General features: G+C 57.5%; 7 protein-coding genes across 7 annotated transcripts; 5 read left to right on the top strand and 2 right to left on the bottom strand.

Moving 5' to 3' along the window:
• Window positions 1-344: 344 nt before the first annotated feature.
• GGS23DRAFT_320417 (uncharacterized protein) lies at window positions 345-1,388 on the bottom strand. The gene has a single exon (XM_051512878.1). The coding sequence runs from the start codon at window positions 1,165-1,167 to the stop codon at window positions 478-480; it is 690 nt and encodes a 229-aa protein (XP_051368216.1). The 5' UTR covers window positions 1,168-1,388; the 3' UTR covers window positions 345-477.
• Window positions 1,389-7,068: 5,680 nt separating this feature from the next.
• GGS23DRAFT_320565 (uncharacterized protein) lies at window positions 7,069-8,825 on the top strand. The gene is made up of 2 exons (XM_051512880.1): window positions 7,069-7,778; window positions 7,899-8,825. Exons 1-2 carry the CDS (start codon window positions 7,709-7,711, stop codon window positions 8,645-8,647), a joined length of 819 nt encoding a protein of 272 aa, XP_051368217.1. The 5' UTR covers window positions 7,069-7,708; the 3' UTR covers window positions 8,648-8,825.
• A 512-nt stretch (window positions 8,826-9,337) lies between these two features.
• Window positions 9,338-10,558, bottom strand: GGS23DRAFT_585711 (uncharacterized protein). The gene is made up of 2 exons (XM_051517398.1): window positions 10,040-10,558; window positions 9,338-9,924 (listed from the first exon to the last, which is right to left on the bottom strand). Exons 1-2 carry the CDS (start codon window positions 10,311-10,313, stop codon window positions 9,767-9,769), a joined length of 432 nt encoding a protein of 143 aa, XP_051368218.1. The 5' UTR covers window positions 10,314-10,558; the 3' UTR covers window positions 9,338-9,766.
• Window positions 10,559-10,659: 101 nt separating this feature from the next.
• GGS23DRAFT_585713 (ribosomal L27 protein-domain-containing protein) lies at window positions 10,660-12,546 on the top strand. Its single transcript, XM_051517399.1, has 2 exons — window positions 10,660-11,039; window positions 11,163-12,546. The coding sequence occupies exons 1-2, from the start codon at window positions 10,787-10,789 to the stop codon at window positions 12,071-12,073; spliced, it is 1,164 nt and encodes a 387-aa protein (XP_051368219.1). The 5' UTR covers window positions 10,660-10,786; the 3' UTR covers window positions 12,074-12,546.
• A 1,339-nt stretch (window positions 12,547-13,885) lies between these two features.
• On the top strand, window positions 13,886-18,877 carry GGS23DRAFT_585717 (uncharacterized protein). The gene is made up of 8 exons (XM_051517400.1): window positions 13,886-15,058; window positions 15,121-16,277; window positions 16,337-16,490; window positions 16,558-17,130; window positions 17,227-17,468; window positions 17,517-17,915; window positions 17,984-18,218; window positions 18,288-18,877. The coding sequence occupies exons 1-8, from the start codon at window positions 14,320-14,322 to the stop codon at window positions 18,638-18,640; spliced, it is 3,852 nt and encodes a 1,283-aa protein (XP_051368220.1). The 5' UTR covers window positions 13,886-14,319; the 3' UTR covers window positions 18,641-18,877.
• A 22-nt stretch (window positions 18,878-18,899) lies between these two features.
• GGS23DRAFT_320635 (glutathione S-transferase) lies at window positions 18,900-20,291 on the top strand. The gene has a single exon (XM_051512881.1). The coding sequence runs from the start codon at window positions 19,159-19,161 to the stop codon at window positions 20,071-20,073; it is 915 nt and encodes a 304-aa protein (XP_051368221.1). The 5' UTR covers window positions 18,900-19,158; the 3' UTR covers window positions 20,074-20,291.
• Window positions 20,292-21,932: 1,641 nt separating this feature from the next.
• Window positions 21,933-23,207, top strand: GGS23DRAFT_320690 (uncharacterized protein). The gene has a single exon (XM_051512883.1). It carries the CDS (start codon window positions 22,045-22,047, stop codon window positions 23,173-23,175), a length of 1,131 nt encoding a protein of 376 aa, XP_051368222.1. The 5' UTR covers window positions 21,933-22,044; the 3' UTR covers window positions 23,176-23,207.
• The last annotated feature ends 409 nt before the right edge of the window (window positions 23,208-23,616 follow it).

The raw sequence follows: 23,616 nt of genomic DNA on the forward strand, positions 1-23,616 counted from the left end.
AAAAATGAGAAAAGTAAACAGCATCACTACCTCTCCTTGCCCTTATCTTTGTCTTCTCCTTTTCTTGCTCCTCGCCACCGCCACGCTCCCGACCGGTCGATCACCCGTCGCCGGCAGCGAGACGAGGGACATCACGCCACTCAGACCGGGTGGGTGGCCCAGAGGCGGCGGGAGCGGCGGGAAGAAGTCGAGTAGAGGCGTAGGCAGGTAGGCAGAGCAAGCGCGAAATGCAGCAGCACAGGGGCGAATACCTGTGTAAGAAGAGCGGCACCGAGCAGGCAGGAGAACACAGAGAGATGCGTCTAGGCCTCGCTCTGCTCCTCTTGCCTAGCACGTTAGACGGCGCCTAAGGCAGCCGAGGGCGCCCGCTTGCTCCCGTGTGCTCACGACGCACCGCACCCACTAAGCACTCCCTTCTCTCTCTTCTTCTTCGTCGTCCTCCTCCTCCCCTTCGCTCCTCTATCCCCCCTCTCGCCTTCACTTCCTCTCGCGCTCGCCTGCCCGTCCCTGCCGTCCGTCCCCCCCCCTCCCCCCCCCGCGGTCCGTTCCACGTCTCCAGGCCTGCAGGATCGATCGGCCGATCCGTCGAAGGGGAGAGGGGGATCGAGAGGGGGATCGAGATACGGTAGGGAGAGCGCGCGCGAGGGATGCAGATAGCTTGCGTAAGTAGGTAGGCACGCACGAGAGGTGGGCATTGGCCGCGAGTTGTTGCTTTGATAATTTTTTTCGCTCTTCCCCCCTCAACGACCGGCCGTGCCTACCCATGGCGTGCGTTGTGTCGTGCTGCGAAGGAGGAGCACCAGCAGGGGAGCGAGAGGGAGAGAGGTATGTGGGACAGGCGCGGTGTCCGCGCACGCCTGCGCGCGTACTGGCTCGGTACCGCGTAGGCGAGCAGGCGGACGGGAGGCAGGTATGGGCAATGGCAAGCGAGTGCGTCCGCGTATAGGCACGTATCACGTAGCGAAGGCCCGGGCCTGGATCTGGGCCTGGGATGAGAGTAAGAGGGTGTGAGGGTGTGCATGGTGTGAGGGTGTACGTGTGTGTGTAGTGAAGAAGCTGGAAGGGGCTGCGGGACAAGGTGCGGGACGAACGGGGCCGGAGGGGCCGGAGGGAAGCGCTGGGCGCCCCGGGTAGGGTTTGTGTATGAGGTGCCCGGTGTAGTTGCATACACCCAAGTAGGAAGGTAGGTTAGGCAGGTATCATAGAAATATTTATATACACCCACCTACATCCATACATGCGTTCGATGTTGTGTGGGCGCATACGTGTATATTATAGGGTCGTCATGTTGCGTGTCGTAAGGGTGCAAGCTGTGAACGGTGCCATCCTTCGTCGTGCCTACAACGTGTTAGCATGCCTATCCGTATCGATGGATAGGTGGATGGTATCGTACGTTCGTCTACCTGGCCTCGCCCTGTTATCAACCTACCTATCTAGGCACATATCCTGGCCTCCCCTCCCTCCCTTTCTCGGCCCAAGCACCCGACTGGCGTAACGTCGCCCAGAGGAAGCTGTATACGCCTACGTCTCCGACTCCCGAGGTGTAGGCGTAGAGGTCTGCATTTTCCGGCGACTGTATTAATACCCAGCAGGATATAACATACTCCATATGCAGCTTTCTCGGCCGCTCCTAGCGGCCCAATCGCCGAGAATCCCCGTGCTTCTTCCTGCTACCTCCTCCTTCTCCTTCCTAGCCCTATCTTACCCCATCCCTCGATGTCCACCCCGTCCCCGTCCCCGTCCCCGTCCCCGTCCTCCTCGCCTCAATCGCACGAGGAGGCGCGTCGGGAAGCAAGAGAGGGCAAGCAAAGAAGCCTAGAAGGGACGAGACAGGCGATAGGCACGCGCATCGAGGGAGGACGAGAGCGAGCGTTGTTGCTTTTACCCCAAATGCCTGCTGCAAAGGCTCTCCCTTCCGCATTATCGTATCCTGAGCCGCGAGTATTAGTGCCCGGGATGCCGCCGTCCCGCCCAGTGCAACGTTAAGGGTTCTGACGGGGTAGGATGCGTCAAGCATGCTCCAGCAGTCGGTTGCCTACCTGCACGGCCTACTTGCGTGTACGTGTATGCCTATGCGTGTATGCGGCCGTGAAAAAGGGGTGTATTCATCAGCGCCTTCGTTCCTCTTGTTGACTTTCCCTTTCCCTCCCTTATCTCATCCTCTTATTCCTATGCTCTTACCGCTGCCGCAACCGCTACCTCCATCGTCACATGGGTAGCTTCGTTTATGATTATATACTTTTACGTACTCGATTCACACCCACCCCTTCTTCCCTCCTTTCCGGAAGCGGCGAAGTCGGGCATTGGAGATATAGCATCTGAACGCGGCTTTCCTTGCCCTCGTTGACTATGCCGCGTACCCCGAGGAATGGGGCAACACATGTAGCACACGCACGCACATGTGTGTATAAGTGCATATATGATGTGTCGATGCATACCCATATCCTCTCATCTCATCTCCCGCCCCGTTTAGATAGGTGGGAAGTGAGAGGTGAGAAGGTAAGGGAAGGGATGTAGGGGGCCGCATGATGCAGCCGCTCTACCTTGCTTGCGTACGTACGTGCGAATGCACCTCTACGCACACCTATATAGGTATATCATTCCCGTGGCTTCCCTGGGGCGGTACGCGCCGCCCCGGAGCTAACTCGCGTGCGCTGGAGCCTGAACCGCCCCCGATCCAGGAAGGCTGACGGGCCCGAGTGTAGACAGGAAAGAAGGGTTAGCATGAAGTGGCGGAAGGGCGGAAGGGCGGAGCGCGAGGAATCGATCCGTCAGCGGAGATGGGTGTATGAGTGTAACGACGGGGGCGCGCGGGTGAATGGTTTGATAGACAACGTTGGAGGGGGTCTGTTACTGGAAGAAACCAGATCGCTTCTTCTCCGGCTAGGGGGTCATCACTGCTAGGTATCAGCTTAGTTTCCGTAGGCGGACACTCACCTCTAGCCAAACGGCCAGCCTATTATTGTTCATAGCCCGGGAGGAGATGGGGGGGAGGGAAGGGTGTAGGTTGCGAATTCGGCGCGACATGCGCGAATACAGGTAGGGCGATGGACGCCAGCAGTGACGATCCGGATATTTCCTCGCGTTCAAGCCATCTCGATAGACAGGTGGGTGGCAGGCAAGCAAGCAAGCTTCACACACACACGGAATACATGTCGTAGGCATCTTCCAGGAGAGACAGCCGGACGAATCTGCACATGTGCGGATGGCACAATAACTATCCTCTGTGACGCAGAAACTCGTTCGCTGCGTGCACGACCTGACATATCAGAATCGGTCGTAGGCTGCTAGATCGATGGAAGCAACGTCGAGTGAGCCATGACACACACGCGTGCCTATAGAGATTGGCAGATAGGCAGATAAGCAGGTAGGGGCGTTGGCAGGATGCTGGGATGCTGGACGGAGCGTGCTGGTCCTGCATATGCATAGACCCCCCGAGATCATGACAAGACCGCAGATCGCATGTAGGTAGGTAAGGGGATAGACGGCCCCAGAGAGAGACACGGAGACAGATACGCACATTCCGTCACCAGCCGGGTCGTTTTCGCGGACCTAGCTGCCTGGTAGTTTGCATGACAGTCTGGCCCCCTCTCGAGCAGCAGTGCTGCGTTGCCCGACCTCTGCCCGCCGACCGCCCTACCGACCTGCTCGTTTCGGATGGCATGCCTATACGTGTGCGGGACTGGACGCTCGCGAGATACGACAACGAACATCAGGACACGTGAAAATCTCTCGGCTAGAGTGGCAGGCCCGAGAGGCAAATACGCCGGCGCGTGTCATCATCTCCGGTCGACGGGCCTATATGCGTCGCGCCCTCCATGTGCGCGCCGCTCTCATTCTTACTCGTTGTCGGAAGGGAGCTGAAATGCCGGCGATTGTCCGTGTGGCGGCTGCCGCTCCTCATTTTGCCTATCCGGCAGTGCGTACCATCTTACATATATACGCATCGGGTCTTACCAAGGTTGAGACAATGAGCTAGAAGCGAGCTGGGGGGTTGTACGCTGGCTTATCCGCTTCGTTCCACTTTCGTCGCGAGATTGCGCCATAACGGAACACACAAGAGGCGTATCGTACATGCATATACACATCCATGCTGCCCCAGACCGTGACCCGCTTCGTGAGGTGGGTAAGTAAGTCGGTAAGAAAGTCGGTAGGTAGATGAGTAGGACGGAGACGAGGAGAAAAAGTTCCGCGACATGCGCAGCGGGTAGGGCGAGGAAAAAAAATCTTACTCTCCCCGATTTGCGGGCGCAGGGCAAGGCGAGCGAGGGATTGGCGAAAAGTGCCACCAGACGGTGGGACGGGGTGAGATGAGATGGGATGAGATGAAGGGCTGGGGAGGGGGGTTGGTAGGCTGGGCTGACATGTAACGGGTTGCAGGATAATGTGATTTTGCGCCCCCGACTCGGCGGAATCGAATCGGCCTTCGCTCGTGCACACGGACACGAAGCATAGAATGCGAGGGGAGAGGCGACCCTACGTGGTATATTCGAAGGCGGGCATGTCGACAAGTAGGTAGCTATTGGTTGGGCGAGTTCTGGTGTTTCGAGATGGCCCTGCTTCAGCGTGTTGACGGGAAAGGGGGGGCGCAGGAAAGAAGCGAGCCAAGCCTAGCGGGGAGAGGTTCGCAAGCCGTATCGGGGCATTACAGGCACGTAAGCCTGCGAAAGACACGCCCGGAGGCAAAGATTAGGTACCGAACGAAGATGAGCTGGGCGGCTGGCCTGGCAGGCCGAAACGAGTAGGATTAGGCGGATGGACACGGAGGGTATTATTGGGTGACATCTCGTATCGGATACCACTCGTATCGAATAACGGCACACCCGTGCTGGTACCTCGATTACCACATCACTAGCTAGGCGATAATAGGGGACCGGCCTGTGCTGTGTTGCGTGCTGTGCTGTGCGATGTCTGCTTGTCAGGAAGGGCGGATTCTCGATGGGAGGTTGAGGGGGTTGGCGTTGGTGACGTTGGGCTCTCACACTCGGCTGGGCCGGCGATGCGACGACGCCGTGGAGGGGGGCCGGGATGCCAAGGAAATGAGGTCGAAGAAATGGCCAATCTGAGGCGTCATGAGGTCACTTGGGAGGAGATGATGTCAACGGCAGACCGGCGACGACGACGAGGCGATCCGGCGAGGGAGACATACACATATCAGAGGCATGCGACGGGGAGCAGCGGGCGAAACACGTGTAGAGGAGAGGATATATCTGGGGTAGAGGAGGACATGTCTAGATAGGCCGGGCAGAGGAGGATGTCGGGGTAGAGGCCTATGCTGTATACGTAACAACCCCCAAGAGGTTGTTCCTAGTAGTAGAGGAGCTGCCTAGGGGTAGGTAGTTAGGTACGTATCCAGATGCGACGGGACGTGACGCGAGGATGGAGTGATCATTGCTCGATCGAGCGAGAACGCCGAGGAGAGGCTCGTGCCTGCCATTATATATAGTCCACCGCGAAATGCAGCTGCTCGCGTTTGGAGACAACACACGCCGGCGGCCCAGGTACCTTGCCGTCTCTTACCCGAACGTGTACCCAGCAGGTACCTACGCGCAGCCAGGCCGCCTGTGCCGGGTGGGGGACAGTACACGGAGGACACCTTGGCGGGGTTGTAGAGGATGATCGGGTGCTCCCATGAAAGGTTGCGACGGTAGGAACGTTCTAGATAGGTGTGGTGGGAATTGGTAGGCACCGCCCAGCATTAGCCCCGCAACTACCTTCCGTTGCACGTCACACGCAGTGCTGTGCGAGGATATCAACAAAAGTCTTGCAGCAACCACGACGGATATACGCAGTCGGGCAGTTCCATCCGTAACGACGTAGCCGTGGCTTCCCTCGCCCTGCCCCCTCCCCCGCCGGGGCAACCGTGATAGGCGGTATATGGGTACCTTAGGTACCGCTAGGTATGTATGTAGGTGGGTTGGTACCTAGGTAGGTATGTGTGCACAGTCCCCAGGGTACATCGCAGTCAGCAGCGGCCTGCCGCCTGACCCAGCAGCAACCACCTGAAGATTGGATAAGAGATAGGTGCAGGCTGTCTGGGTAAGGTAGGTACTTAGGTAGGCACCTAGCCTGGCCTCCGTAGGAGGTACCTATTCATCGTCTCCCCTCGACATTAGGGTGTCGGGCATATCACCACAAAGAAAGGGATAATATCTATAAACTACCAGACGCCAGACGTTGCCTCCAGCTATGACCGGTAGCAGAGAGCAGCATTGGGTATATATAGGTGGTCGCATAGGGGACAACGTGCACACACCGGTGTACATACACATCGTTGGCCGTGGCTGGGAGAATACCATCTCGGACCCGTCACCAGGTTTCCCTCCACCGGGTGAGACACTGGGAAGGCCACACGACATGGCATCGACAACACCACCGTCACCACACGCGGATAGATGGCCAGCACACCGATGCCCCCGATGCGCCATTGCACAAATGCTTTGCCCTCGCACAGCACGGCACGACCACAGCACGAGCCCGTAGGCACAGCCGGGAAACCAAGATGCTGAAGATGCTGAAGGGAGGGGTGCACGGAAGCTCACTTACATATGTAGGTGGGCAATGTAATCAATGTGCACCGCTGAATGCCACGATGGGTGAGAGAATACGACGCCAACAATACATACAGACCGTTGCTTTGCCTGCCTGCTTCAGGCGACTGGCTACCTAACCTGCCTGCCCTACCTATCTGTCCACCTAGGTATATTTCCCCCCTTTTCCCCTTGTGGGCGCCGACGCCAACGCTTCCTATATCCCTACATCCTCGTTGTGCACTAGTAGAAACTTGCTACTGCGGCACGCTCACCCTTTTTACGCTTCGCCTCCATACCGGGTAACCCGGGGCGGTGTTTATATCTATAGTCCTTTGCATCTCATCTTCCCGTGTTGCGTACCAGGAGCACACCTGTCTCCCTCTGGTATACTCTCAGCGCCTAATACCGCGTTTATACGTGCCTACGCCTAACCCGGAGAGCCGCGGGCACCTCCAGCTGTCATAGACCCTAATAGGCACATTAAGTACCTATCTATATACATACCTACCTACCTATACATAACTGGTTGGGTACCTATATCTCTTTTACCGAATCGCGCGGAACGGCCACCCCCAATATTATCGCATTAGCAGGGGTCCCCGCCCCCATTTCGCACGCCCCCCCGTCATACATATATTTCACATACGTACATATAGTGCTTACATATACCTCGGTCGCCCGTCGAAAATAACACGACGCCCACCTCCATTAGCCCATTATTTCCTCTGCAGGCCCCCCAGGCATCATCTGTTTCTCAACCCCGTGCCCTTTTCCCCCGCGCCCTCTCACGCTCCCTTCCGACCCCTTCTATCATCTGGCTATCTCGGCCTCCACAAATCTGCCAACATACAACCAAACATACGACCCGTATAGGTCCATCCGATACAGACTGAGACACGCACACACAACCCTTCGACCCGCAGGTCCGGGGCAAACAAAATAACAGACTATCCGGACAGCGGGTTGTTGCTATTCAGAGCATAACCGACAATAAGCCCGCTCAGGTCTCTACCCGGTTGGGCCCCGACGAATCGTCATTCCACCTCGGTCCCTGATGATATCCTCAACTCGACGGTTTTAACCACAACCCGTCTCTTTTACCACCCTTTGGCAACTATCACGAATCTTGCACCAGAGCTACCATACGAATCCGGTACGACCGCCAGAGTCCCAACATGGCAGCCGTGGCTATGAGTCCCAAGAACCCTCACGTCCCTCCCAGCCCCGATGTCAAGCGGCCCAGAGGTACGTCATTTCTTGCCGTCGTCACAGTCTCCTTTCTTTACTCTTTTCCCCGCCGTAGATTGCGCCTCTGATCGACAGTGGGCTTCATGCGCTAACTGGCTGGTTCCCCGCCTCGATCAGGCATCTTAAAGAACTCGTTTCTGAAATCGCCACCTCCGCCATCTCCGACTCCAGTTGAGCTCACCGACAAGGAGCTCACTATAGCCAACACCCAGGCCAACGCCGGCCACCGTCGCTCCTCGAGCACCACCAGCCGGCCCGCCGGCTCCCGCCGCCAGTCGTCGCGCGCTCCCGCCAACGGCTCCGCCATCGACGACGAGGTCTTCGACGGCAACCAGCGTCTGAAATGGGACGAGGCGAATCTCTACCTCACCGAGCAGGAGCGCACGTCGACTATGAAGATCACCGAGCCGAAGACGCCGTACGCTAGGCATTATGAACCGTCTGAGGACGACGAGGATGAGGACGTCGAGATGGCCCTCGACGGCCGGGGCTCCCGGCGCGAGGAGATCCCGGGCCTGTCGCTCGGCGAGCCGGAGGAGGAGGTGCCCGAGGACGAGTTCGGCCCCGCGCGCAACAACGGTCGGCACAGCAAGAGCAAGGTGCACGTCAGCGACGAGGACGCGACGCCCCAGCACGATGCCGAGAACGAGTACCTGCTCATGACCCCCGAAGAGCGCGAGAAGCACCGCAAGTTCGAGCAGCTGCGGAAGAAGCACTACGAGATGAAAGATGTCGCCCGCTTTCTCGGCCACCCCGAATCGCTCGATGAGATCGAGGACGACGATGATAAGGATAACTACGCCGACCGCAACGGCGTGCCCCCGGTGCCGAGGATCAACGGCGCTAAGGTCGGTGCTGGCGATTAAGCGGGTGCAAGGAAAACAGTACCAGGGACCACATACATCTCCCTGTGGCTGTGCTTCCTAAGGGTGCTTGTGTATGTGAGTGTGCGTGTGTCATCACCGTCGTCCTATAGAAGGGGTAGTAGGCACGGACAAATAGAATCGGGGATGATTGCATGCACAACGGTGATTGCGAATCAGGGAGATATGCATGTTGGATGGTGTTTTTATTTTCTCCTTTCAAAAGATAGGCCGGGTAGAACAGACCATACCCTGACCTTGTGTTTACCTGGCCGTCGTCTCTTTTCTCGTTTGCTTTTCCCCAAGGCGTACAATACCACCTCGGCGGTGGTGATAGGAGTAGGGGGTCAGCGTGGTGATGGTGGTGGTGGGTGGTGGTGGTTTACAAGCCAAAGTAGACTGGTTTTTTGTTTTTTTTTCCCCTTCACTTCCACCCCCCACCCTCCTCCCCTTCCCTCTCCTCCTCGTCCCCCCCCCCTTTTGCCCTCTTCGATCACTACTTCGATTACTTATTAGAGATGTCGAATTCCCACCTCGACAGCCAGGTGTCTAGCGGCTGTAACTTCTAGAGGTGGCTGGTTCTTGTCGTTGTCGCTTTGCTTCTAGATATTCATACATGTAGCCCTTATAGTCATACATACCTACACACACAATATGTACGTATGATACAAGACAACACACGTTACCTTCCAGGGGTTTGAGAAAGTGTCTATTCTAGATAACTAGAGTACGGTCATCGGCCGGACGATCGGGTAGAAAAGGCGGCTGCGAAATCCGTCGAGCGGTTGTCAAGATATACCTAATATCCTACTCCCCGCAATCCGACCGCCCGTCGGTCTGTGCATTTGTCGTTGCAAGGAAATGCATACGTGGCTGCTATGCGTGCGTACACACCTTCAAACCGTGACGGACCTTGACCCGCGTCCTGGTTTCCGGGGATGTCGCCACCGGGACTCTGGTGGTAAGCAGCGTAAAACATGGCGTATACACTCAACCTCGACGTGATCCAGCCAGCCAGCCAACCCGTTCCCATCCTTCCGCCGTTCCATATTCGTCTACATTCGCATCCGCAGGCCTCCCAAAACTCGCGGGAGAAAGGGGTAGTCTAAGCAGGAGGGTTGTTTACAGAAGGCCCTTGCGCGCGAGCTCAACCTTGCGCGCGGCCTCGCCGGGCCGGAAGCCGCCCTTGGAGACGCAGATGCGGTGGCCGGCGCCGGTCTCGAATTTGTCTTCGTTCGCGGGCCAGGGGCAGGGGCAGTGGTGCGGGAAGTGGACGCAGGCTGGCTCGCGTGGGGGGGTGCGGTTAGTTCGCTTTCTCTGCACGATTGGTTTTTTTTTTTTCTTTTCAACCCTAAGAGGAGCGGAAGCAGGGGGGGAGAGGGGAGGGGAGCGCACCCAGCGTGTCCGGGCAGAGGTAGTTGTCGCAGTGCATGCGATCGAAGTTGTTGCGGTAGATGGAGCTGTCACTGGGCACGTTTTGTGGCCCCCCGCCGCCGCGCTGCTGCTGCTGCGCTTGCTGCTGCGCCTGCTGCTGGCCGCCGAACATCTGCTCGAAGAAGCCGAACTGCGCGCGCGCCGCCGGGACCCCGACGAGTAGGAGCAGGAGGACCGAGAGCAGCCGCGAGAGCGAGGAGAACCTCCGGGGCGTGGTGGTGGTGTAGAGGCGCATTGTGGGCGGTAAGTTTGGGCCCAGAGGCGACGTGAGCTAGTTGTGTCCCAGGGGTCGGAGCTGGGACAGCGAGATATAGATACGTTGGATTGGCAGACGGGACGGCTCGAGGATGCGTGGTACGTGGTGTAAAGAGAAGAGGGTGTTGTCTACATGGTGCCTGGCACGAAAAGGACAGAGGAATTAATCATGTACCTACGTAAGTGAGAGGGACCCTTGAAATGGTAATGCTGGCAACATTTGATCCATTCCTTATCCTTATCTCTTATCTTTATCGTAATCCCTGCAAATTCCGACCACCGTAAAGAGAGATGACTAAGCCCAAATTTTGTGGCCTCGCCGGGGTAGGAGAGCTTCTTTTCCTACCAGACCACCCCACAAAGTGCCCGACAGCTACACTACCTAGCAAGTATAACCACGACGACAGAATAGTTGACCTCGGGCCCGACGCTGGCCCAGCTATTGGCACAGCCATGAGGATCACTCAATTGCAGTGGCCCATGGCGGCAGCTGCCTCGTCCTGCATATCGAGAGCCCCCTCCACGCCTGCGACGGTGACGGCGATTGCGATCTGGCAGCTCCGGGATGCGCTGGGACAGCTCAGGATAGGGGCGAGCAACGCCGCCGTGGAGGGCCGGAGATACGCCACCGTCAAGGCTCAGGGCGCGTACAAGATAAGAGACTCAAGCACGATCCCGAAGAAGCTGGGAGCCAAGAAATCCGGTGGTACGTCCTGAACTCGCGAAGCGGGATGAGAGCAAGAGGAGAGGGAACGGAGGGAGGAAGAAAAACTAGTAGAAATAAAAGAGAAGAACTATGCGGTTAACGAGATCTTTTTCCTGTTCCCAGATTCCTACGTCATCCCGGGCAACATCATCTACAAGCAGCGCGGCACCATCTGGTTTCCGGGCGAGAACTGCGGCATGGGGCGGGACCACACGATCTTCTCGCTGGTGACGGGGTACGTGAAGTACTACCGGGACCCGGCGAAGCACCCGAAGCGGCAGTACATCGGGGTAGTGTTCGACAAGGCGGACAAGCTGCCGTACCCGCCGCACGCGATGCGGAAGCGGCGGCTCAACATGGTGGCGGTGCCGATGGCGGCACCGGAGCCGAAGCCGGAGCTGTCGGCGTCGGGGATCCCGATCGAGGTGGTGCGGCAGGGGGAGGGGCGGCGGCCGCACCCGCGCGACGAGCGCGTGATGCGGCTGCGGCGCGACGGCAGCTACGCCTACGCCGAGGAGAACTGGCGGCTCGGCACGCTCGTGCGCACCGAGAAGCGCAAGATGGGGTCGCGGCGCGTCGCCATGCGCCACCGCCGCCGCCGCGCCAAGGCCATCGCCCTCGAGATGCGCGCCGAGCGCGAGGACTACATCGCCCGCCGCAAGGAGGCGCTCGACGCCCAGCGCGCCGCCCGCTGGCGCAAGATCCGCGCCTACAAGGCGCGCCAGGCGAGGCTCAAGGCCGAGGGTAAGGGCGAGGGCGAAGGTGAGGGCGGAGGAGGCGGCGGGGAGCCGAACGCAGGCGGAGAGGAGGGCGCGAAGGAGGGCGCCGCCAAAGGCGCTGAAGCGAAGCGGAGTGCGACCGAAGAGGATGCAACTAAGAAGAGCGCGGCCGAGGAGGTCAAGGCAGAAGCTCAAACCGAGAAGAAAAGCGCCCCGGCGCCGCCTGCTACCGAGACGGCCGCTCCACCACCACCAGCGGCGGCACCAAAGGAGAGTCCACCACCGCCGGCGAATCCGCCAGACGCGAAGGAGTAAAAAGGTAAAAGAAAAGAGAAAATAAAATACAGAGGCGGAGACTTTCTCACCGGGGCCCGGTCGTGTAACATTATCTAGTATATAAGCGTCATTTCGGTGCGAGAGGAGCCAGCCGAGGGCCGGCGCGGCGACAACTGTATAAAGACATCATGACCCATCTTCATTCACGACTAGGTAAACCCCGCTAGGACTACGCCGCGGTGCCCGGGCTTGTGCCGCTCGGACATCGGTGTCTGTCGGTAGACCATTGATAGTGCTCATGGAGGTTCTGTACGCATTGGTTACGGCAGAGCCTACGTCGACGAGGGCAAGTTCACACGCTGTCGTAGAATTAGGCACGAGAAACCGTGAGTGGCCCAGCGTAAGGCCCTAGGCACTGACGAGACTGCGCCCTTCTTGGATCAAGGCTTGGCACCCTGTCCTTACATCCGTCGAGCCGTGAGTTCATCGAGTAGAAGCTATCGTATCACTAGAGCGACCACACCTACATACACAGGGACACTCACACCCGTCTGCATAGGAATACGTAGCCGAGCCTCTCCGTACCGAGTTTCCTTCCTCCCGCCCACAACTGCCAGATGCTCTTACTACTACTCACCCATCGCAGCAGCGTCGCTCCTCAGGCGGTCCAGCGCACGGGAACGAAAGGGCAGGGCCGCCGATCCGCTTGCACGCGGCACGTAGACGCTCTATCGCGAACATCCCCGCCTCGCCGCGCACACGACACCCTGCTGCCCTCTGCTCGCGCCCGCACAGCCTCTCGTAGCACCACACCCCGGCACGAGGTTCGACGTACCTACATATTCCAAGACTCGTGCGCGCGGCGTGTGTAGCCTAAGCTTACCTCTGCCCCCCGCCTGTGGGCGCGAGATGACAGCGCCGAGCTTCGGTAGGGCGACGAGTCGCGGGGCCGCATCCAGGTCTGCCCCCCTTCCGGTGCGTACACACGCACGTGGCAGGCCTGGGGGATGGTATCACGGCTTTCTCAAGGCGGGTCGTACAAGCAGACAGATGGATAGGTGCATAGATGGAATATTGCGGAGGGCGAGCTCGGGCGCCGTCGTAAGTGTTTATCACGTCTATCTACCTACCTAGTTGCCTAGCGCGCCGTGTATAGATGCTGGGCACGGCGCGCCTCACGCAGTGGCAACGGCTTGCTCCCGCGGGAGCCGCAGCTAGTTGGTCGAGACACGGGAGCGGCGGCGCGTCGGTCAGCGTTGACGTGGTTGGGGCCGGGGCGGGTACGGATCGGCGCTGAGTCTGACGGGGTCGAACCCGACATTCTATAGACTTATCGGGTCGCCTTCTATGACGAGCCGGGTGCGTATTGAAGCTTGTTGTCGCCCGTGACTCGTATTCCCGATGTCTATGTTTTCGCTTTCCGGGGTCGGCTTTAGCATGCTAGCGGCCTACCTCGCAAAGTGAACAGAGTTTCATTTCCTTTCGTCGTTCAACGTGGTACCTATAGACTTGAGTGTCATGTCTAACTACCCATATATGTGTATATCTTGAGGCCACCTCTCCCACCGCGCTTTATCCTTATTAGGTACAGGGTGGACACGCGACATCCTGGCAGGTGCGGAATGACCCCGAGATGGGACGGACTGGTGATGCTTCATTGTCCGTCTTCGATCGGCTGGATCGAAAATGTAGGTAATGTTTCAAATCCGTACAACCTGGCGATAATGAGATGGACTCGGATATTTCTGGATTGGATTCCGCTACTTTCGAGGTCACCTAGCAGCTATGTCGGCTTCATAGCAGATGATCCCTTTACATGCATATATACGTGAATCGGGGGATCTTGCCGTCTTTGCCGCACCCTTCTTGACCCCCCCGGCCGTCAGCTGAGGATCCTCCTCTAACATCGCCCCCATGCTCTTCTTGTTGCGCATGTCTCGCGCCCGCCAATCGCACGATGCTCTTTCGCCTCGAGTCTTTGGGGAAGGGCTGCGCGTATGAAGAGCCGCAGCTAGGCAGCTGACATATAACAGTGGTGGGTATGAATGCCGAGCCTTGTAGCGAACTTGATTTCTCACGAGGGCTGGGCGCCTTTTCTTCTTCCATATTCTTTTTCTCTTTTTTTCAACACCCTCGCCAGATACCTACCTTGACCGTGCGTTCGACCGGTTGCGGTGGCTGGTAGCGTGACGCGACCGCCATGAGTGACTAGATACAGAACAATTCGCGCCATCGTGAGGAATCGAATCGAGTCGTAAGGTAGTGCACTATACTTGCGGGCCAGTATGGCGACGACGCTAGGACACGAAGACTCGGACAGATTGGCGAGGGTGGCCGAGATGGACATACAGGAGACGGCGCATCCTACTAGCGCTCCTGAGGCCATGCAACAGGATGCTGCTGGCGGCCACCTGACGCCTCTTAGCGATGGCTCCGACTACGGCGATGGAGTCGATAACGAGAAGTCCGCCCGCAGCAGTTATTCGCATTGGGATCCCGAGCCCGGATTCGCCTACATCGACGGCGACATCGACGGAACCGGCTATAATAAGACCACGGTGGACATTATCGCCGTACCGTGCATTGGCGCTTCTCCTGTCGACACCTGGGCGCGGGATCCCCTCAGCGCGGGATTCTTCGGGTCGCCTGTATCGACCGAGTTGCAGAGATACTCGACGGTCGGCGAGCTCCCGGGGAATACCATCCTCTCGCCCACCATTGACCGCCACCTACCCCGAGCGGCTCCCTTGTGGGTTCGACAGGGAATTCGGAAGGAGGTTAACACGGCGCGAGTGATATTATACCGACACCGGGAGCTCTCGGACGACACGACTTTGGACCAGGCCGCAGACGACCTGCTGGAGCAGCTGAGAAGTCTACGCGCTGGTCAGACAAAGTCGCGACCGATCTTCTTCATCTGCCACAGCATCGGGGGACTCGTGGTGAAGGACGCGCTCGTCAAGGCTTACCAAAGCCAAGACTTGCAATCTCTCATATATGACTGTCATGGCATCGCTTTTTTCGGTATGATGCTCGTCTCTTCTTGTTCTCTGTAGGCATCTGTTTCTGTTGCTGACACGTCGTAGCTACGCCGCATCGCGGCTCCAGCTATCTGTCGATGCCCCATCTTCGCGAGAGCATTCAAACTCTGCTAGACCTCCAAAAGCCGCTGCCCGAATCCGTCGCCCGCGAGCTGCGGCTAGGAAATAGAGGTTTACTGAGGATGCACGACCAGTTTATGGATATCGCGAGTGAATTCCGCATTTGGACCTTCTACGAGACTGTCGATTCGCAGCTGTCTGGCTTCGGCGGATCCGATCGCGACGAAGTCCACTTCAGCGCGCCGTTGACCTCCATTAAATCAGGGCTGGTCAGGAGTAGAGGCGAGCAGGCGCTTTCCCTCGAGAGCGACCACGCGCGCTGCGCTTCTTTTGGACCCAACAACATCCAGACGATGCATTCATTCCTGGCTGATCTAGGGGCTGCGGTCCGAAAGGCAGAGGATCTAAGTAATAGCTTTGAACATACCCCGCTGGCTCTAAACACGAAGGTCAAGCTGGAGCTGATCGGATTCTACGAGGACCCAGACAGCAGCGAAGGTAAAAACATCAGGCTCTACATCTCGAAGCACTTTCTGAAGGAATTCTTCGCGAAGGGACCTGAGACTTGCCTAAAGGAGCGGCTCAGCACAGTGGCACCTAAACGGCGTCGAGGAATGGTGCGCCCTCAGCGGCCCCAACCCGACCCGTCGCCGATGGCCAGCGCGCTCGGGATCTGGAACAATATGCAGGAACTCAGTCATAGGATTTTCAGTACCGCTCTGCCCGGCGGCGCGCCGGGGAATTTGGACAACGAGCCAGTCAGTGGCCAGTCGCCCGAGATCGTCGTGACGAGCCATACCTCTCGACCGCCGATGACAAGCGCTGCAACAGAACCTATTCCGGATGTCTCGCCGGGACGAAGTCGCGGGCTGACCGTCTCCCCTCTATCGACGCCAGGATCTCATCAGTCTTCTACGAGAGGCAGCAATGACCTTGGAGGCAGCGGTGTTCCTCTCGGGACGTCGGACCCTGCTTCACATACAAGGCCGTCGCATGGGGATGGTACTACTCACGAGGGGAGGTCTCGTAGTAGGCATCGTTCAGCTCTTCATGACCTCACGGCTGGTTTCTCTCGCCCAGATCCTTCTCGAAGAAAGTTTATGTGGATTCATCTCCCATTCAATAATCCGCATTGGGTCAAGGTGAAAATACGTCTTCATGCTGATGAGTTATCGATTTGCCGTCACTAACTTTGCCATAGAAAATATTCGACAAGCTTTCTGAGACCCAGAACCGGAGCTATTCAAAACTTCTCAGTAATGAAAACTGGGCCAATAAACATGTTCAAGGGAGACATTCTAACTTACATGCCTCTTACGTGAAGCCTGGGTGTTCTTTTGTTGCTTCAGAAGCTGGTAAGTTGTTAATGTTCCTTATCCAAGCGTGTCGTGACGGGTGAGTAGCCGACTAATGGCAGTACAGGCTCTCCTCGTCCATCGTCGCCGAATGGCGGCGGTAGGAGCCCGAGTCCTGGCTTCTCCCCAGCGCATCTGTATCTGTATATCCCGTACCTTCATTACGATACTTACGTGAATGTTGTGAGACGTCGCAATATAATCAAGCGAAGGCTGAATCACGGGAGGGCAAGGCCTGTCCCGAGGGAGGTTTCTGAACTCGAGTCGCTAGACTCACGGGTGATTTGGGAATACATTGGCCACGACCCCCCTCTGAACACCCGAAGGACCCTGGACCAGTATGGCTACCCGTCACTCCGGGATACTTACGCGCGAGACGACGATCAGATGTTATACAAACTCACGAAAGAAAGGATAGCGGTCCCCTTCCAACGCAAGCGGGACATGTATCACCTCGGCGACGGGAGAGAGTCGTTGAGTGCTACATCGCCGGGCGCTCGCTTGATATCTCACGTGAACACGTTGACGAAGACGGATATAACCAACTATTCCGACGAGGACGACTCTGAATTAGAAAATGATATCCTTGACGGAAATGTTCTCGTGGTAGACCAGTTATGGTTGTGGGCAGTTGATACAAGTAAGTTGTCATCGTCGTTGTCGTCGTCGTCGCAAAAAGGCGTTGTGCGGACTACGTTTGGTTGTCATGGGACTCGGTTGACTTACACTTGCCTAGCGACCTTGGCAACTTTCTTCCCTAAACGCGAGTCTCACCCGACCGAGGGCCCGTTGTTCCAACAAGCGGATCTAAGAAACAGCATTTATAACGAGCTGAACGGAGACCTCAGCGGCCGCTGCGAAAACGCGTTGGATCTCGCGGCGTTCGTCACTCTTCATGCGGTAACCGTGCTACTCGACCGGACATCCCATCCAGACCTGGATGTTTTCCGTATTTTCGAGGAGGCAATTGGAATTCTGGTGTGTATAGCGCCAACTTGTGATATGTCTGATGCTGACGGCCCATAGACGGAAAAGATGACCTCGTCGCTCAAGCATTTCCGAATGCAGACGTTTCGCGACAAGGTCTTCGACGGTAGCGATTCCGATGCGCCTGAAGACAACAGGACCGAAAGCATTAAAAAGCGCCACCGGCGCGAGTTACAACAAGCCGAACGGGAAAACCGCGAGAACGCGTCTGCTCTTCTCGAGCTCCGGGATATGGACGACGAGCTCAACACGATGAAGATCCTATTCGACGAGCAACGGACAACGATCGAAGAGATGAAGGCGAACTACGAGAAACCCGACCTCCAACCCTTCACAGAGAATGGTAGAGCATTTTTAGACGAGGCGTTGCGGCGATTGCAAGATTACCAGAAGCAAGTCCACGATATGATTTCTCGCGTGGATAGCACTAAGAAAGACGTGAGAAGCCCTTTGCGAAGCCTGATGCCGTCGAGGCTAGAGCTATGTCGCTGACAATACGCGTGCAGTATGAGAAGCTTCAGGAGATGGTGCAGCGCCAGGCCCAAGTGGACGAGGTGCGATGGTCGCGGCTGCAGACCGAACTAGCCAGCTCGCAGAATCTCTCGGTCATGATCTTCACGATATTTACCGTCCTCTTCCTCCCGCTGAGCTTCTTCACTAGCTTATTTGGCATGAATACCAAAGAATGGGGTGGCGAGGACGATAACTTCGTCAGTCTCAGCCTCATCGGCGCCATCTCGCGTACGTTGACTCCCCGACTACCGTATTCCCGTCCAGCGTGAGCAAAATTAGACTAACGCGACATCGCAGTACCCGCGTCGGCGCTGCTCATCATCGTGACGCTCCTCGCAGCGTTCAGCGGCCGCATCCAGGGAGCCATTAAAGCGTGCATCAAGTTCGCGCGGTCGAAGCTGCGGGACACGAAGCAGGAGTTCGCTAAGCTGGAGCCAGAGAGGTCGCGGCAGGCGAAGCAGCGGCGGCGGCAACAGCGCGAGCAGCGTTCGGAGAAGCGGGAGCAGCGGCGGGAGCGTGGCTACGACTTCTGGGAGACGGTGCGGGCGGAGCGCCCCCGCGAGCATGTCATCCCCGATATGAACCGTAAGGCGGCGACGCGAAGACGGTTGGCTGGCCGGGGAACCTGGAGGAAGATGAGAGACGAATAAGCGTATCGTGGGGGACAGGATGCGACTCGGACATTAAAAAGCCAGTAGGTAAGGTAGGTAATATAATGGCTATTGCGTGAGTGGGATGGTGATGATGTGAAAAGAAAGGCAGAGATGGCGACTCTGTATCTGCATTAAGAGGGGCTTCATCGAACGTATGCGTATAACGAATCCGTTGGATGATTATGCCTATATACCAGTAGTTGACCTAATATTACGTAGATGAGTTGCCTTTGCCTTGATGTCATCGTCTTGCTGATAGAAGGCTGCAGGTATGTCCGCTTGACTTGACGCCCATCGCGCCGGTTCTCATTCCACCCATATTCATCGCATCACTTTTCTACTTACCCACGTCTCACTCATCTATCCCTCTCTAGATATTTGCCAGTAGAAGCCAGCTACCGACGAAACGGCTTTAGGTACCTCGTTTCAGGCGAGCGCTAATAAGTGTTTCATCACCGTAGCGAATAGCCTTCATCACACCCCTCTCAAATCTGCCTTGCCACTGCATAGGAGTAATGCCCGCGGCAGTGGACTCATCTCTCCTCCCCGCGCGCGCTACGGGAGCGGCCGCCCGCCTCGTCGCCGCCCACGCCGGGGAGCACGCCCTCAAGCTGTACGGCGGTTGGTTCTGCCCGTTCGTGCAGCGGGCCTGGATCGTTCTGCGCGAGAAGCGCATCCCGCACCAGTACATCGAGATCAACCCGTACCGCAAGGCCCCCGAGTTCCTGGCCCTGAACCCGCGCGGCTTGGTGCCGACGCTGGCCGTACCGGTCGGGAGCGGACGCCAGGCCAAAGCGCCGAGAAAGAGGAGGCCCCTGTACGAGAGCGTGATCATATGCGAATACCTCGACGAGGCCTACGCCGACGAGCGCGCGCATGGCCCCGCCCTGCTGCCGCCGGACCCGTACGAGCGCGCGCGGTGCCGGCTCTGGATTGACCACATCGGTAATAAGATCGTGCCCGCGTTCTACCGCCTCCTGCAGCACACGCCGGCGAAGGACTACAGTGTCGAGGAGGCGCGGGAGAATTTCCTGGGCCACATCCGGACGCTCGTGCGGGAGATGCTAGAAATCGGCGAGGAGAGGAGCGATCGCGGCGGCGGGGACGAAGAAGACGGGCCGTGGTTCCTCGGTCGCGCTTTCAGCCTCGTCGATGTTATGCTGGCACCGTGGGCAAAGCGTTTGTTTCTGATCGACCACTACAAACCCGGTGGTGTAGGCATCCCGGCTGCGGATCAGGTTAGCGACGAGCGGGACGCGCAGATCTGGGCGAGGTGGGGGCGCTGGTTCGACGCGGTGGTCGCCCGCGAGAGCGTGAGGGAGACGTGGAGCGACAACGAGCAGTATATCGCCGCGTACCAGAGATACGCCGAGGATACGACCCAGTCGGAGGTTGCGAAGGCGACGCGGAAGGGCGAGAGGCTTCCGTGAGAATGCTGGAATGCCTACGATGTCTTGGCGACAGCCGGGGTCTTATAAAGACTTCGCCAGTGAGTAGCTAGGGCGATCCTTCAGCGCTCCCTCATTCGCTACAGCACCAGCTACGAATTTGGTTCCGAGCAACGGAATAACTCACGTCTATTTTTAAGTACTGGTACCTGGACGGCGCTCCCGAGTTCTGGCCTGTTGAGAGATGGTGGTTCTATAATTAATTGGCTGCGTCCCAAGAGTCGAAGGAAGGCCGAAGGTTCCGTCAGCACCATTAATAGTACTCATAGGTATAACGAGTACGTAGTACTCACATCCTACTGTTGGCCTGGGCAGCATCCACCTGCTTACCTGGGTAGGTAGGCAGGCGGGTTAGGAGAATGGGCAAATTCGTTGGTAGATTGACGGATTCATAGGTTGCTGGTTGGTTTGGCTAGGAATGTTCGGGCTTCTCTCCGCTCTCGACTCTTGGTTACTTCGACTCAACGACTTCGACGACAGTGATGCAACAAATGCTTGCTCCTTGGTGACATCGGCAATCGTGTTAGAATTCAAGCCTCGAGGCCAAGATTTCCCGCATACCTACTTAATCTCAGTTAACGCTGCCTGGGTATACCTATCCGTGGGGGTTGACAAGTATGCTTAAAGCTGCCTGAACAGCGAGGCCTGCAATCACATGCGCCCCCACCGCTGATCTTCATCAAGGGAGATGCGGCCGGGGTCCCTGAGGCCCAAACGGGAACCGTTTCAAGATGTGGTCGACATCCTTCATGCCCCGGCTCTTCCTCTTTTGGTCTCCGCGACTTGGCCTATTACTATGCCCTGCGTGGAGCCATGAGGCCGTGTAGATCTGCCTTCCTCGCTACCCCCAAAGTCGAACGTTTCTATGCTAATTCGAGGTTAAGGAGGAAGTAGATCAGCCCCTGCTTCCAACTGCTACCAACCAAACCGCGAGCGCCAGCCTCGCAGCCTTTCGAGGGGCATCTAGAAAGTAGGTACTCACAGGTAAGTATCTATGCGATGTTTCGCCCACTCACTCACTCCTAGACGCAGGCTTAGACCATGCTCATGAGCGTCCAGGCTGCCCATCACGACTTACCTTATTCTAGCTTTCCTCCGGGCGTTGTAGCCGAAAGTCGAGCTTGACCCTCAGACCCTTGAAGGCGAGGGTATGTCTATGTATCTAGTTCGTCCAATCTCGTCGGCTTGACATGTCTCCCTCGGGTGGCGCAGATCGCAGGCTGCTCAGCTGGGACTGCAGGGAGACTCCCCTTAATAGGCTTTGCCAAGCGGTTGGAAACTCGATGCATGCTAGGTGATCCGTCAAGTCCTCGCCAACCCTCCTATCAGCGATCCCAGGGCTCGTTCCCCGGATTTTCTCTCTCTCCCTCTCCCTCTGTTGCTATGAGTGGGAGGAGGTATGTGAGACGGGAGGGGATAGAAGAGTGACGGCGGTCTACGTCTGGTTTTGCTGCCCCGCGCGCTACGCCACGTTACCTTGGCTTGCCGTCGCCGGCACTCACCTACCTAAACCGTAACCAGTGGATATACTCCTTCGAGCCTTGACAACGGACGATGGTGGGTTAGGATTCATCTGTCTGTATCCTCGTCGTGGTAACGGGCATGGGGCGCAGCTCAGCAATAGACACAAAACGCCTTGGCACGAGAGCCTTCTCCTTCCCCTTCATGGACGAGGACGAGATATATAACACCAAGGTGTCTGCCTCGTAAGGGGGAGGTGAGCTCTGCATGAACGGTAATATCTGTGCACATTTCTTTCTGTTTTCCTTTCCTGTTTCCTTTCGTCTATCGCTAAACTAGAGACGGTCTTTTCTTGAGGATTCCAGCTACATAGAACCATTTTACCCACTGGTGGATATTTCTTATTCTTAATACCCATCGTTATTATCTTGCGTTGCACGCAAGTCCCGGAGAAAACGACTCAACAACCAGTCAAACCAACACAAAACCAAGATGAAGACCTCAACAGTCCTGGCTATCGCCCTCAGCGCCGCCTCGTCGGCCAGGGCTGAGCCCACTTTGGCCCAGCGTGACCTCGCCGCCGTCAGCTCCGTCATCTCGCAGGTCTCCGACGCGGTGACCAAGCTCGACTCGTCCGTCAAGGCTTTCGACGGCGCCGACTCCGAGAAGCTTCAGAGCAGCGCTAAGGCGCTTCTCGAGGCCGTGACGTCGGGTGCCTCCCTCCTCAGCGAGGCCGACCTCTCGATTATTGACGCTCTCGGCCTCGAGGAGGTTATCAGCCCCCTCGGCCCCGCTACTCAGACCCTCTTCAAGGACATCTCCTCCAAGAAGAAGCAGATTGAGTCCGCAAACCTCTGCACTCTCCTTGGCTCCTCCGTCACCGAAATTAGCAAGGCCACCAAATCTCTTGTCGAGGGCATCGCCAGCAGGGTTCCCGACGAGTTCCGCGACACCGCCAAGAAGCTCTCTGAGTCTCTCCTCGAGCACCTGACCAAGCTCACCCAAAAATTAGCCCCCGAGCAGTGCCAGGACAAGGGCAAGTCTACTGAGGATAAGGAAAAGGAAAAGACCCCTTCCTACCCCGTAGAGAGCACTCCCGCCCACACGACCACGACCAGCGAGCACAAGACCACGACCAAAGAGCACAAGACCACAAGCACAAGCACGGAACACACGACCACGACCACCGCCCACGAAGTTGAGGAGACCGCCTCGTGCCCCGAGGAGGCCAAGGAGACGACGACGACGACGTGCCAGCCGGCCATCACGGTGATCCACACCGTGACGGAGGTCAAGCAGGAGACCAAGACGGAAGTCAAGACGGAGACGAAGACCGAGACCAAGACTGAGACCAAGACCGAGACGCTGCAGTGCGACGGCACGACACACCCGCCGGAGGTTGTCACGACGCCGGAGCCGACGCCCGTCATCACCACCTCCAGCAGCATCGTGACCTCCAGCTTCGTCACGCCCAACACGACGACGGCGACGACGACGACGGGCACCGGCGGCCTGACGCCCACGCCCTCGCTGCCCTTCGTCACCGCCGCCGCCATGACGCACGGCGTGCCCGCCGGCTCCGTCGGCTTCCTGGCTGCGCTCGCCGCCCTCCTGTTCGTATAAGGGGGGCGCGAGCCGCGGCACGATGCTCTCTCTTCCTCTCTCTTCTCTCTCCTTCTCTTGTATATCTAATTCCAAAAAACGGGGGTTAATGATCTGTGGTAACACGCCGGCGAGCTTCTGGGTAGAAGGGTAGACGGGCCGGGGTTTAACGACGGGTCTGGTCTGGTCCGGTCCGGTCCGGGTTTTCCTCTTTTTTTTCTGTTTGGCATGATTCCCCCTCCCCCACACTGGAACGTAATGGATGATGGCGGGCGGGACTTTTGTTTTTTTCTCTCTCTCTCGTTTTCTCTGGTTTGACGGATGACGGGGTCTTTTCCGAGGAAAGGAATTCCCCCAGGGGGTGGTATCGGTTCTATGTCCCAAGGCTGGATCTCTCGTTCCCCCTTCTCGCTGCAAGCTTGTGTATCTTTCTCGCGTCGGATGTTTACTCTCTTTTTTTTC

This window comes from Durotheca rogersii (assembly GCF_024521655.1).
Source record: "Durotheca rogersii strain YMJ 92031201 chromosome Unknown GGS23scaffold_32, whole genome shotgun sequence".
Classification (NCBI taxonomy): Eukaryota; Fungi; Ascomycota; class Sordariomycetes; order Xylariales; family Xylariaceae; genus Durotheca; species Durotheca rogersii.

Coding starts and splice junctions, on each gene's coding strand:
- GGS23DRAFT_585717 (XM_051517400.1), top strand. CDS start 14,320: ATGGCGACGACGCTAGGACACGAAGACTCGGACAGATTGGCGAGGGTG. Junction 17,916..17,983: donor TGGATAGCACTAAGAAAGAC/GTGAGAAGCCCT, acceptor ATACGCGTGCAG/TATGAGAAGCTTCAGGAGAT. Junction 18,219..18,287: donor CCTCATCGGCGCCATCTCGC/GTACGTTGACTC, acceptor GCGACATCGCAG/TACCCGCGTCGGCGCTGCTC.
- GGS23DRAFT_585711 (XM_051517398.1), bottom strand. CDS start 10,313: ATGCGCCTCTACACCACCACCACGCCCCGGAGGTTCTCCTCGCTCTCG. Junction 9,925..10,039: donor CCTCTGCCCGGACACGCTGG/GTGCGCTCCCCT, acceptor CACGCGAGCCAG/CCTGCGTCCACTTCCCGCAC.
- GGS23DRAFT_320635 (XM_051512881.1), top strand. CDS start 19,159: ATGCCCGCGGCAGTGGACTCATCTCTCCTCCCCGCGCGCGCTACGGGA.
- GGS23DRAFT_320690 (XM_051512883.1), top strand. CDS start 22,045: ATGAAGACCTCAACAGTCCTGGCTATCGCCCTCAGCGCCGCCTCGTCG.
- GGS23DRAFT_585713 (XM_051517399.1), top strand. CDS start 10,787: ATGAGGATCACTCAATTGCAGTGGCCCATGGCGGCAGCTGCCTCGTCC. Junction 11,040..11,162: donor GGGAGCCAAGAAATCCGGTG/GTACGTCCTGAA, acceptor TCCTGTTCCCAG/ATTCCTACGTCATCCCGGGC.
- GGS23DRAFT_320417 (XM_051512878.1), bottom strand. CDS start 1,167: ATGCAACTACACCGGGCACCTCATACACAAACCCTACCCGGGGCGCCC.
- GGS23DRAFT_320565 (XM_051512880.1), top strand. CDS start 7,709: ATGGCAGCCGTGGCTATGAGTCCCAAGAACCCTCACGTCCCTCCCAGC. Junction 7,779..7,898: donor CGATGTCAAGCGGCCCAGAG/GTACGTCATTTC, acceptor CGCCTCGATCAG/GCATCTTAAAGAACTCGTTT.